General features: G+C 55.3%; 1 protein-coding gene across 1 annotated transcript in view; it reads left to right on the top strand.

Moving 5' to 3' along the window:
• Positions 1-11,575, top strand: part of TSKS (testis specific serine kinase substrate) — a 14,866-nt gene extending 3,291 nt beyond the window's left edge. Inside the window, exons 3-11 of the mRNA XM_006107472.2 lie at positions 5,679-5,774; positions 6,019-6,102; positions 6,433-6,516; positions 7,038-7,297; positions 7,555-7,749; positions 8,667-8,840; positions 9,677-9,812; positions 11,150-11,274; positions 11,402-11,575. Coding sequence (XP_006107534.1) covers positions 5,679-5,774; positions 6,019-6,102; positions 6,433-6,516; positions 7,038-7,297; positions 7,555-7,749; positions 8,667-8,840; positions 9,677-9,812; positions 11,150-11,274; positions 11,402-11,558 — 1,311 coding nt within the window. The 3' untranslated portion in view covers positions 11,559-11,575. The remainder of the gene's footprint in view (positions 1-5,678; positions 5,775-6,018; positions 6,103-6,432; positions 6,517-7,037; positions 7,298-7,554; positions 7,750-8,666; positions 8,841-9,676; positions 9,813-11,149; positions 11,275-11,401) is intronic.
• The last annotated feature ends 379 nt before the right edge of the window (positions 11,576-11,954 follow it).

Genomic DNA, 11,954 nt, shown 5'->3' with positions numbered 1-11,954 from the left:
TTCAGAGAGGAAGGGAAAGGAAGAGAGAGATAGAAACATCAATGATGAGAGAGAACCATTGACTGGCTGCCTCCTGCACGCCCCCTACTGGGGATCGAGCCAGCAACCTAGGCATGTGCCTTTGACTGGAATCGAACCCGGAACCTTTCAGTCCGCAGGCCGAGGCTCTATCCACTGAGCCAAACCGGCTAGGGCTAAAAAATCAATATTTTTAATCTTCAAAGAAACGAAGACAATAACGATGCTCATGATGACGCTAATAAGATTCACTGACAACCACTGAGCACTATGTTCCGGGAGCCTCAGTTCCCTCATCTGTGAAATGGAGACGCGTGTATTTGTTCTTACAGACACATTTCTCCAACGCCTACAATGTGCCAGACACTGGTCTAGGAGCAGAAATAGATAACCGTATCCAAGACAGCGTTCTGGATACAACCGCACCCACTTCCTGCGGTTGTCATGACAACGAAGTGCCGCTCATTCATGTAAACCCTTTCCCACACAGCAGCCAGCTGTAAGCGCAGCATAAGTGTTGGCTGTTAGTGTCGTTCTTTTTATCTACCCCCGTTTCACACGTGAACGTATTGAGGCGCCAAAAGGTTAAAGAGCATACCCAATGCCCTAGCTGGTTTGGCTCAGTGGATAGAGTGTCGGCCTGCGGACTGAAGGGTCCCGGGTTCAATCCCGGCCAAGGGCACATGCCTGGTTTGCGGGCTCGATCCCCAGTGGGGGGCGTGCAGGAGGCAGCCAATCAATGATTCTCTCTCATCATTGATGTTTCTATCCCTCTCTCTCTCCCCCTTCCTCTCTAAATCAATAAAATATATATATATATTTTTTTTAAAATATATCTTATTGATTTTTTACGGAGAGGGATAGAGAGTTAGAAACATCGATGAGAGAGAAACATCGATCAGCTGCCTCCTGCACACCCCCTACTGGGGATGTGCCCGCAACCCAGGTACATGTCCTTGACCGGAATCAAACCTGGGACCCTTCAGTCCGCAGGCCGACGCTCTATCCACTGAGCCAAACCAGTTAGGGCAATAAAATATATTTTAAAAAAAAGAGAGAGAGAGAGCATACCCCAGGTGATGCAGCCAGTACGTTGTGGACCCAGGCCTAGGAGTCAGGGGTAGGAGGTGGGGAGCACCCTGTATGGATGGGGGGCAGTGAGGTCCCTGTGGGAGCCCCAGAAAGGGAGCCCCTGGCCAAGGAAGACTTTCCAGAAAAGATCAAACACAAGTTGGATCTTGAAGATAAGGACGGTGTTGCCCAGGCAGAGGACAGGGAAGCCAGCCGAACATGTGCGAAGGGAGGGGGTTGAAAAGGACCCGCGGAATGGGGGTTACCGCTAGTTAGTCCCAGCAGCTGGAGTGCGGTGTGAGAGAGAGGAGGCTGGAGAGGGGCAGGGCACAGGCCTCACGGGCTGAGGAGTGTGGGTGTTGTTCTTCCGAGGGCAATGGGGAGCCATTGAGGGTTCATGAGCAGGGGAGAGAGAGAGGAGCAACTTAGGGTATTGATTCCATTCCCATTTACTGAACACCTACTATGTGCCAGGACGGTGCCACATCCCTATGGTGGGGATCTCATTTTCCTCCCTTAAAGGTTCTGTAAGGGAAATTTTGCCATTATCTGTTTGTTTTGTTTTTGTTTGTTTGTTTTTTTTAAATATATTTTATTGATTTTTTACAGAGAGGAAGGGAGAGGGATAGAGAGCCAGAAACATCGATGAGAGAGAAACATCGATCAGCTGCCTCCTGCACACCCCCCACTGGAGATGTGCCCGCAACCCAGGTACATGCCCTTGACCGGAATCGAACCTGGGACCCCTGAGTCCGCAGGCCGACGCTCTATCCACTGAGCCAAACCGGTCAGGGCTCTTTCTCTTTTTAAAAAAATATTTTTATTGATTTTTTACAGAGAGGAAGGGAGAGGGATAGAGAGTTAGAAACATCGATGAGAGAGAAACATCGATCAGCTGCCTCCTGCACACGGAATTGAACCTGGGAACCTTCAGTCCGCAGGCTGACGCTTTATCTACTGAGCCAACCAATTAGGGCTGTCATTATCTGTTTTATTTTAAATGTATTTATTAGAGAGAGAGAGAGAAACATTGATTTGCTGTTCCACTTGGTGATGCATTCATCGGTTGACTCCTGTATGTGCCCTGACTGGAAATCAAACCCAAAAACCTTGGTGTATCGCAGCGGTTCTCAACCTGTGGGTCGCGACCCCTTTGGGGAGCGAACGACCCTTTCACAGGGGTCGCCTAAGACCATCGGAAAACACATCTATAATTACGTATTGTTTTTGTGATGAATCACTAGGCTTTAATTATGTTCAATTTGTAAGAATGAAATCGGGGGTCACCACAACATGAGGAACTGTATGACAGGGTCGCGGCATCAGGAAGGTTGAGAACCACTGGTGTATCGGGATAACATTACCCAACTGAGCTGCCTGCCAGGGCAGTGTCATCACCAGTTTAAAGACGGAAACAAAAATAGCAGGTCTAGCCTGGCTGGCGTGGCTCAGGGGTTGAGCATTGGCCTATGAGCCAGGAGGTCACGGTTTTCTTCCCCATCAGGGCACATGCCGGGGTGCAGGGCGTGCAGGAGGCAGCTGATTGATGATTCTCTCTTGTCATTGATGTTTCTATCTCTCCCTCTCCCTTCCTCTCTCAAAACAATAATATATATATGGAGAGAGAGAGAGAGAGAGAGAGAGAGAGAGAGGTGGAGTGACCTCTGCAAGCTCAGAGAGTTGATCAGAAGCAAGGTCAGGATTGGAAGCTGGGGGGTTGACACTAAAGCAAAAGTCCTTTCTTAGCCTGGAAGACTCCCCTGGGGCTGGTGGGGGGCCTGGGAAAGGTAGACCGAGCCTGGAGGCAGGGAGGCCGGAGGAGGCTGGTGGAATAGGAGGACCAGTGGGGAGAAGGGAGCAGGGCGGCCCCGTCCGGTGGAATGGACACAGGGAACCATCCCCTCCCCCAGGCGGAATGCTGTCCTGCCTGTGAGCACGGCTCAGGCAGCCCAGGCTGAGATTTGCCTCCCGCCTGAGCTGTTTCTGAGTCACACCCGCAGGGGATTGTGCTGCCTCAGAAACAGCCCTGGGCAGCCAGCCGGGATCAAGGCCGCTGCAGCCTCCAGCCCGAGTGGGGTGCGGGGAGCAGCAGCAGCCTCCTCCCGGCTTCAGGTTCCTTCTCTGTGGAATGGAAGAAGCGATGACAGCCAGCACCTCGGGGAACGTGCAGGAGCAGCGAGGAGGTGCGGGCAGTAAGAGCACAGAGGCGCTCAGCCCCTGAACTCCATCCGGCGAGAGAGATGGAAGCGGAGCTGAGAGCAGGGGCAGGAGCACAGAGAGGGGCCCAGAGAGAGGGGACAGAGGCCCAGAGAGAGGGGACAGACGCCCAGAGAGAGGGGACAGAGGCCCAGAGAGAGGGGGACAGAGGCCCAGAGAGAGGGGACAGAGAGAGAGGACAGAGGGGGACAGAAAGGAAAGGTGCAGACACCAAAGAGAAGGGGGACAGACAACTAGAGCAGCGGTTCTCAACCTTCCTAATGCCACGACCCCTTAATACAGTCCCTCATGTTGTGGTGACCCCCAATTTCATTGTGACAAATTGAACATAATGAAAGCATAGCGATTCATCACAAAAACAGCATGTAATTATATATGTGTTTTCCAATGGTCTTAGGCGACCCCTGTGAAAGGGTCGTTCGACCCCCAAAGGGGTCGTGACCCCACAGGTTGAGAACCGCTGAACTAGAGGGAGAGGTTAGAGAAACAGGGAACAGGGGGCAGGGAGACCCTGCTTGAGTGACAAGTTCAGACTGGACAGAGACAATGGGAGAATGAGGAAGCAAACAGCCTTAGCTCCTTCTGTTTTTTTTGTTTTTTTTAAAGAGAGAGAGAGAGGCCGAAACCGGTTTGGCTCAGTGGCTAGAGCGTCCGCCTGCGGACTAAAGGGTCCCGGGTTTGATTCTGGTCAAGGGCATGTACCTTGGTTGCGGGCACATCCCCAGTAGGAGATGTGCAGGAGGCAGCTGATCGATGTTTCTCTCTCATCGATGTTTCTAACTCTGTCCCTCTCCCTTCCTCTCTGTAAAAAATCAATAAAATATATTTTTAAAAAAACAAAAAACAGAACAGCATAGCTTAAACAAGATGGAAAATGTCATCTCTCATGTGTAAGCCTTCAGAGGTGGTTGGAATCTAGGATGGGAGACCCGCAGTGTCAGAATTCAGGCTTCCTCTATCTCAGTGATGGCGAACCTTTTGAGCTCGGCGTGTCAGCATTTCGAAAAACCCTAACTTAACTCTGGTGCCGTGTTACATATAGAAATTTTTTGATATTTGCAACCATAGTAAAACAAAGACGTATATTTTTGATATTTATTTTATATATTGAAATGCCATTTAACAAAGAAAAAATCAACCAAAAAAATGAGTTCGCGTGTCAGAGGTGACACTATCTTGTTCTGTCTTCCATCTCATGCTCCAAAATGGCTTTAGCCACCAATTTTGCATCCCCGCCAACAGGAAGGAAGAAATGGGGCCGTTCTCTCCTCCTTCCCTTATCAAAGGCATGACTCAGACATTATCTTCATTATTCCCACTCACATTCCTCGGCCAGAACTTAGTCACATGACCACAGCTGGCTACAAGGGAGCCTGGGAAATGTAGTCTTTGGCTGGGAAGTCATGTGCTAATCCGTGGTTGGCAAACTGCGGCTCTCGAGCCACATGGGACTCTTTGGCCCCTTGAGTGTGGCTCTTCCTAAGCCTTAGGAGTCCCCTAATTAAGTTAATAACAATGTACCTACCTCTATAGTTTAAGTTTTAAAAATTTGGCTCTCAAAAGAAATTTCAATCGTCGTCCTGTTGATATTTGGCTCTGTGGACTAATGAGTTTGCCGACCACTGCGCTGGGCTAACTTCTGTAAAAGTGGAAGAGCTGCGAGTGGACCCTGCCTCATGGATCCCTCCTGAGCCAGTCTGGCAGGAATCACAGAGCATTTTATGGTGATGAAAGACAGCAATGATCCAAGGCCACCTGGGGATGTCCCTTGTCCACCCAGGTAGACAGCACATGAGGCGGCCTTGTCAGATTTTAAACCCAGACCTTAGGCCACCTCTTGCGCCGTGTACCTGGGTGGACAAGGGACATCCCCTCTCTGAGCCTCACCTGCCTCGCTCGCAGAACGGGCCAAAGCATCTCAACAGGTGTGGCTGTGAGGACGGAAAGAGAAAACGCGTGTACGTGCTCGGCCTGGAGCGCAGTGCCTGCTTGTGTCCAGAAAGTGGGTCACCTTTAGAATCCCCCAGCGCCTGGAGAGGAAGTCAGAGCATGTGTCTCAGCAATTTATCTTATTTATGTCTGCGGATCCTGCAGGCTTTGATCTCAGTGTTCGGTTGACACCATCTTCCTTCCTCCACCTGTCTGAGTGCTCCCCCACCCCCACTCCCTCCTGGTCCTATTAATTGTTCTTCCCACCACCAAGCGGAAGCCACGTCCGCCCCTGGCTTTCGGGGCAGGGGTACCTGGAATCAAGGTCACGCGCGGCCACTCTAGGGCAGAATCGAGGTGTCCACTGAGCCTCCTCTCGGTGCTAGACTGGTTCTCGGGCTTGGGGTTTTGCTCCCACCCACCTGTCTCTCATTCTTCCCCAGAGCGGGGTCAATAGTGGATTGGTTCGCGCCAAAGACTCCATCACCAGCTTGAAGGAGAAAACCACCCGGGTCAATCAGCATGTGCAGACGCTGCAGGTGTGCGGACCGCCCTCCCCCCAGCACCTCCTCTTCCTCCGGGGCCACTTGGCTCTCTTAGGGCCCCTCCACCAACTCAGTGAGCTCATACCCCAGCTGGGAACCCAGAGGCTCAGAAAGGAAAGCCGTCTTCCCAGGCCTAGCTTCTCCCCACCACGGGGGGGGGGGGGGCACGGGAGGGGGCAGAGTGGGGTGTCCCCTGTGGTCCACGCCCTAACCCTGCCCCCTCCCTTCCACGCTCCAGAGTGAGTGTTCTGTGCTGAGCGAGAATCTAGAGAGAAGGCGGCAAGAGGCAGAAGAACTGGAAGGGTACTGTAGTCAACTCAAGGTGAGCCTGCTGGGGGGGCAGGAGTGGGGTGGGGGGAGCAGGGAGTGGACTTAGGAAGACGGTGGGGGGAATGGAGTGGGTGGACATGAGAGGGTGGGGGAGTGGAAAGCAGCACAGGATGGGTTGAAGGAGAAAGTCATCCCTTTCACCAAGGGAGCCACGCTCCGAAGGGGTAGAACCATAGGCAGGGGGCAGACACTGGCTGTGGGGGTGCGGGGGGGGGTGTGCCTTGTTATCTGGGGTTGGAGCCTGTATGGAAATTGAGGGGAAGGGCGAGGAGGCAGAACTGGAATGGGAAGGCAGGGCCCCTGCCCTGGTGTCCTGACCCAGGAGAACTGCCGGAAGGTGACTCGCTCGGTGGAAGATGCTGAAATAAAAACCAACGTCCTGAAGCAGAACTCTGCCCTGCTGGAGGTAAGGGGGCCGGGGGGTGTCCCGGGACTGGGGACAGGGTACTTGGTCAGACTTCAGGCGGGCCTTTCCCACCCCACCATCACCCCGCCCCCTTCATGATCACGGTCATACTTCTCTGTGCACAGTAATAGTCAGGTCCCGGACAGAGACATGTGTTGGACTTCGAGCGGGAATGTCCGTGGCGCCCATATGCCCACACATCTCCCGGCAAAATGTTGGGAAAGTTTCAAGTGTTCTTCCCAAACAGGAGAGGCTGACACCTTGGAGGACTGGAGTGGGGGGTGGAGGACTTGGGGGGTGCAGGGCTGAATGGAGACAGGGAGGCAGGCATCTTCAAATGGGAGAAAGCTCCCCAAGTACCGGCAAGGGGAGTCCATTTAGACTCCCAGCTGGACTTCCCAATATCCTGCCCCCCACACCCATGTACTTTCCAATCTCAGGGACTCACCGGGTGGATCTGGGGGTGGAGGTGATAGTGGGGGGGCAAAGGGCTCCACGCCCTAACCCTGCCCCCCCATCAGGAGAAGCTGCGCTACCTCCAGCAGCAGCTGCAGGACGAGACGCCTCGGAGGCAGGAAGCCCAGCTGCAGGAGCTGGAGCAGAAGCTGGAGGCCGGCCTGTCCCGGCAGGGCTGCTCAGGGCCGCCCGGGAGCCCCGATGACCCCCCGCGTCCGCGCAGCCTGGCCCCCGGCTGCTGGGGAGCGGGGGCCCGGGCCGGGGAGGGCCTCGTCATGAGTGAGCAGGAGGTGCAGAAGGTGTCTGCCGGCCTGGAGGACCTGAGGTGAGTGGGTTCTGGGGGTCGAAGACGGGAAGATGTTGGGGGGGCAGGGCCCGGGGGGTGGAGCCCTGAAGAGCCTGGGAGGGCATGTTTCAGGAGGTGGCGACCTACAAGGGCAGGAATTGTGTGTGTGCGTGTGTGTGTGCGTGTGTGTGTGTGTGCGTGTGTGTGTGTGTGCATAGACGTGGTCTTGGGGTGGCGGGCACGATGGGGACGGGTCCGAACCCAGCCCTGACCAGCTCCTCACCTTTCCCCTCCAGGCGGGAGGTGTCCTCGCTGACCGCGCGGTGGCACCAGGAGGAGGGGGCGGTGCAGGAGGCCCTGCGGCTGCTGGGGGGCCTGGGCGGCCGCCTGGACGGCTTCCTGGGCCAGTGGGAGCGGGCGCAGCGCGAGCAGGCGCAGACGGCGCGGGGCCTGCAGGAGCTGCGGGGCCGCACCGACGAGCTGTGCACCATGTGAGGGCCACGGCGCGGGGCGGGGCCGCGGGGGGGCGGGGCCTCGAGGGAAAGCGGCGGACCAATCAGCTGGGACCAAGAGGGCCCGACCAGATACTGACACGAGGAAGCTCCTATAGGAAGAGGCTGGCCATCCCTAATAAGGCCTGAGGGGCGGGGCCAATTAGAGACGGGTTTCCCACACCTTCAAAGGACAAAGGGAGGAGCCAAGTAGGCGTGGCGAGAGCCCATTGGAGAACAAGGAGGGGTCTTTCCGCCCTAAAAACATAAAAGGCCCCGGCTGGTTTGGCTCAGTGGATAGAGCGTTGGCCTGCGGACTGGGGGGGTCCCAGGTTTGATTCTGGTCAAGGGCACATGCCGGGTTGCGGGCTCCTTCCCCAGTGAGGGGTGTGCAGGAGGCAGCTGATCAATGATTCTCTCTCATCATTGATGTTTCTCTCTTTCCCTTCCTCTCTGAAATAAATAAAAATATATTTTAAAAATAATTTTAAAAAAGCCTACAAAAAAAAAACACATAAAAGGAGCCCGGGCCAGTGAGTCCAATGGTTAGAGCTTCAGCCTGAGCACCGAATGTCAAGGGCATGTACCTGGGTTGCAGGTTTGATCCCTGGCCCCCGTGGGGGTGCATGTGGGAGGCAACGGTGCATGTGGGAGGCAACCAATGTTTCTCTCTCTCTCTCTCTCTCTTTCTCTCTCTCTCACCCATTCCCTACCTCCCTTCTATTCTGTCTAAAAAGCAATGGAAAAAATATCCTCAGGTGAGGATTAACAAAATAAAATTTTTTATTTTTAAAAATAAACATAAAAGGAGGAGCCAATCAGAGCAGAGAGGGGCAGGCAGGGCGGGGTATTAGACTTGCACAGCCTCGCTCGCTCGGAGGGGCGCCCTCGAAGCCTTGGCTCTTCTTCCGCTTCAGGGTGGAGCGGTCAGCCGTGTCCGTGGCTTCACTGAGGAGCGATCTGGAGGGCCTGGGCCCTGTGAAGCCGATTCTGGAGGAGCTGGGGCGGCAGTTTCAGAGCTCCCGCCGAAGTTCCGACCTCTCCATGAGCCTGGAGCGGGCCCCCCAAGGCTCCTGCACCCGCTGTGCCAGGTAAGGGGCCCAGGCCTGGCTCCGCGCGTGCATTCCCTACAGACAAAGCATGCAAGGAGCTGGGCGTTGGCGGGAGTGGGAGGGAGGGCACCCCAGGCAGGTACTGAAGGATCTGCAGTCCTGGTGCATTATGGGAGCCACATTCCCCACGTGGAGTCAGTATCCTGTGGAACACCAGAAAGTCCTGATATAGTCAAGCAACCGAGACTTCTAGTGCATTGTGGGAAGATTGGGATGTGACAGTGGTTCTCAACCTTCTGCCCCTTTCAATACAGTTCCTCATGTGGTGACCCAACCATAAAATTATTTTCGTTGCTACTTCATAACTGTCATGTTGCCACTGTGATGAATCGTAATATCTGATATGCAGGATGGTCTTAGGAGACCCCTGTGAAAGGGTCGTTCGACCGCCAAAGGGGTGGCGACCCACAGGTTGAGAACCGCTGGTGGAGGCTGGGTTTATGGGTGCATGGTGGGGAGGTGAGACCTTGGTTTATCAGAGCGCCCAGGGAACACCGGGTCCTATTAGGAAGGGGGAGGACTTCCAATACGAGGTGGGATCAGATGAAACCAGTCCATTGTGGGAAGTCTGAGCTTTTGATGAACTGAGGGCCATCAGTGCCCTTGGGGAGTGGGACTCCCAGGCATTGTGGGAACTCCCACGCTGTGGAAACCACAGGATAGATAGCTCAGGCGCTGCAGGGTGGCCCCGTGCAGGGTGGCGAGGCTGCATGGGTGCTCAGCGGAAAGGGGCCCCGGGCAGAGGCTGGGCGGTAGGCGTCCTGGGAATGGAGTTGGTGCCGGGCCTCTTTCACCCGCTGACTCCCCTCCCGCAGCCAGGGGCAGCAGCTGTCCACCGAGTCCCTGCAGCAGCTGCTGGAACGTGCCCTGACCCCGCTGGTGGACGAGGTGAAGCAGAGGGGCCTGGCCCCTGCCTGCCCCAGCTGCCAGCGTCTGCACAAGAAGATTCTGGTACCAGGGCCCCGTGGGCCACCACGCCCCACTTTTCTGTCAGAGAGGGGGCGGGAGCCCTGGGCGCTGGGACTGCGGGGTGGGAAGACTGAGCTGTGGGCAGCAGGGGTAGGGGGGCAGGGGGGACACCCGGCTCTGATGATTAGGGTCAGGGGAGGGGCAAGCAGTTTAGAAGGTTGGATTTAGAGGCATTTTGAAGAGAATGTCAGTTTGTGGACATTTTAGAAACCAGCACAGGTTCCATTGGTCAATTTTTTTTTAAATATTTTTTTATTGATTTCAGAGAGGAAGGGAGAGGGAGGGAGATAGAAACATCAATGATGAGAGAGAATCATTGATAGTCTGCCTCCTGCACACCCCCTATGGGGGATCGAGCCTGCAACCCAGGCATGTGCCCTTGGCCGGAATCGAACCAGTGACTCTTCAAGTCCGCAGGCAGACACTCTATCCACTGAGCCAAACCGGCTAGGGCTCCGTTGGTCAATTACTAGGGAACCTTGGTGGCGGACATTGCCCAGAGCATGATGGGACACCGGGTATGGGGCACTGTGGGACGCAGGAGACAGACACACCTACAGCTTCGTAGGATGCAAACCTGGTTTTCTGTAGGTCGTAAGAGAGGCCACATATTATACGGGGTCACTGAGGTCAGACAGGGAACGCATGTCGCAGTAAACTAGTGCATTTTGGGAAGTGGGGCCACAGCTCTGCCTGGGCCATCGCACCACTGACTTCAAGCCCAACAGCTAATGGAACTTTCCGTCCTGATGTAGCGTACACAGAGAGCTGACGTCTTATGGGCTCTGGCCTAACGACAGAAGTTGTAGCGGGTGAGACAGACGAGTGAGGCAGTGTGGGACACTGGTGTGGCAGAGCTGTGGGCCAAGGGGCCCGGTGCATGCTGGGACACAGGGGACCAGAGCACGAAGGACCACTATTGTGACAAGAGATGCTGGTCTGTAGCTAAGGAGATGGGAGGTCTTAGGAGATGCAGAAGGCCATCACGTGATGGGATTCTGGGGGCCAAACACATATCCAAGGCATGATGCTCCGTGGGCATTTGGGGGAACTAAGACCGATGCTGGTTTAGTGTTTGCTGGGACACAGAAGGCCAGGGCATTGGGGACAGGCAGAGGGGCAGACCCAGGTTCAGCACACAGGGGAGTTTGGAAGGCCAGGGCATTGTGGGACGCTGGGGTCCACTGGAGGCATGATAGGGTACCTTGAGGGAGGAATGTGGGCCCCATGGGCCCCTGCCCCTGGCCCTCCGCGATCCAGCTCCCTCCACCCCCAGCCCAGTCAGGCAAGCCCAGCGGCGCCTACACTCCTCTCCCCAGGAGCTGGAGCGCCAGGCCTTGGCCAAGCACGTCAGGGCAGAGGCCCTGAGCTCCACCCTTCGCCTGGCCCAAGACGAAGCCTTGCGGGCCAAGAACCTGCTGCTGACGGACAAGATGAAGCCGGAGTGAGGAAGGAGGCTGAGGGCATGGGAGGAGGGTGAGGTCTTGGGGGTCGGGCCTGAGTCACCCCCTCCACCAGCCCCGTGGCAGCCGGGTCCACCAGCACCGACCGCCCCCTGCCTGTCTTTGCAGGGAGAAGGTGGCCTCCCTGGACTATCTGCACTTGAAGATGTGCTCCCTCCATGATCAGCTCAGCAACCTGCCACTTGAGGGGTCCACAGGGACAATGGGAGGAGGAAGTAGCGGGGGGACTCCCCCAAAACGTGGGGGCCCAAACCCGGAACAATAAATGGCTCCTCATGCTGGCATGAACTCTGTCTCCTTTTTGGCACCAAAAGATGGTTAGTAATTTGGATGCACACTATGTGGTCCTCAGCTCACAGGCGTCTCCATTCCCAGAGAGATGCTGATGATGGTCCAGGTCTTTGGAAAGAAGGTAGGGGGTAAAAAAAAGGTTCTATGATGCAGTCTGCGTCAGTCAACCAACTTTTATTTTATTTTTTAAATATATTTTATTGATTTTTTTACAGAGGGGAAGGGAGAGGGATAGAGAGTTAGAAACATAGACGAGAGAGAAACACCGATCAGCTGCCTCCTGCACACCCCCTACCGGGGAGGCGCCCGCAACCAAGGTACATGCCCTTGACCGGAATCAAACCCGGGACCCTTGAGTCCACAGGCCGAC

This window comes from Myotis lucifugus, unplaced genomic scaffold, assembly GCF_000147115.1.
Source record: "Myotis lucifugus unplaced genomic scaffold, Myoluc2.0 scaffold_1208, whole genome shotgun sequence".
In the NCBI taxonomy this organism is placed as follows: Eukaryota; Metazoa; Chordata; class Mammalia; order Chiroptera; family Vespertilionidae; genus Myotis; species Myotis lucifugus.
This window is presented reverse-complemented; position numbering and strand designations above follow the sequence as displayed.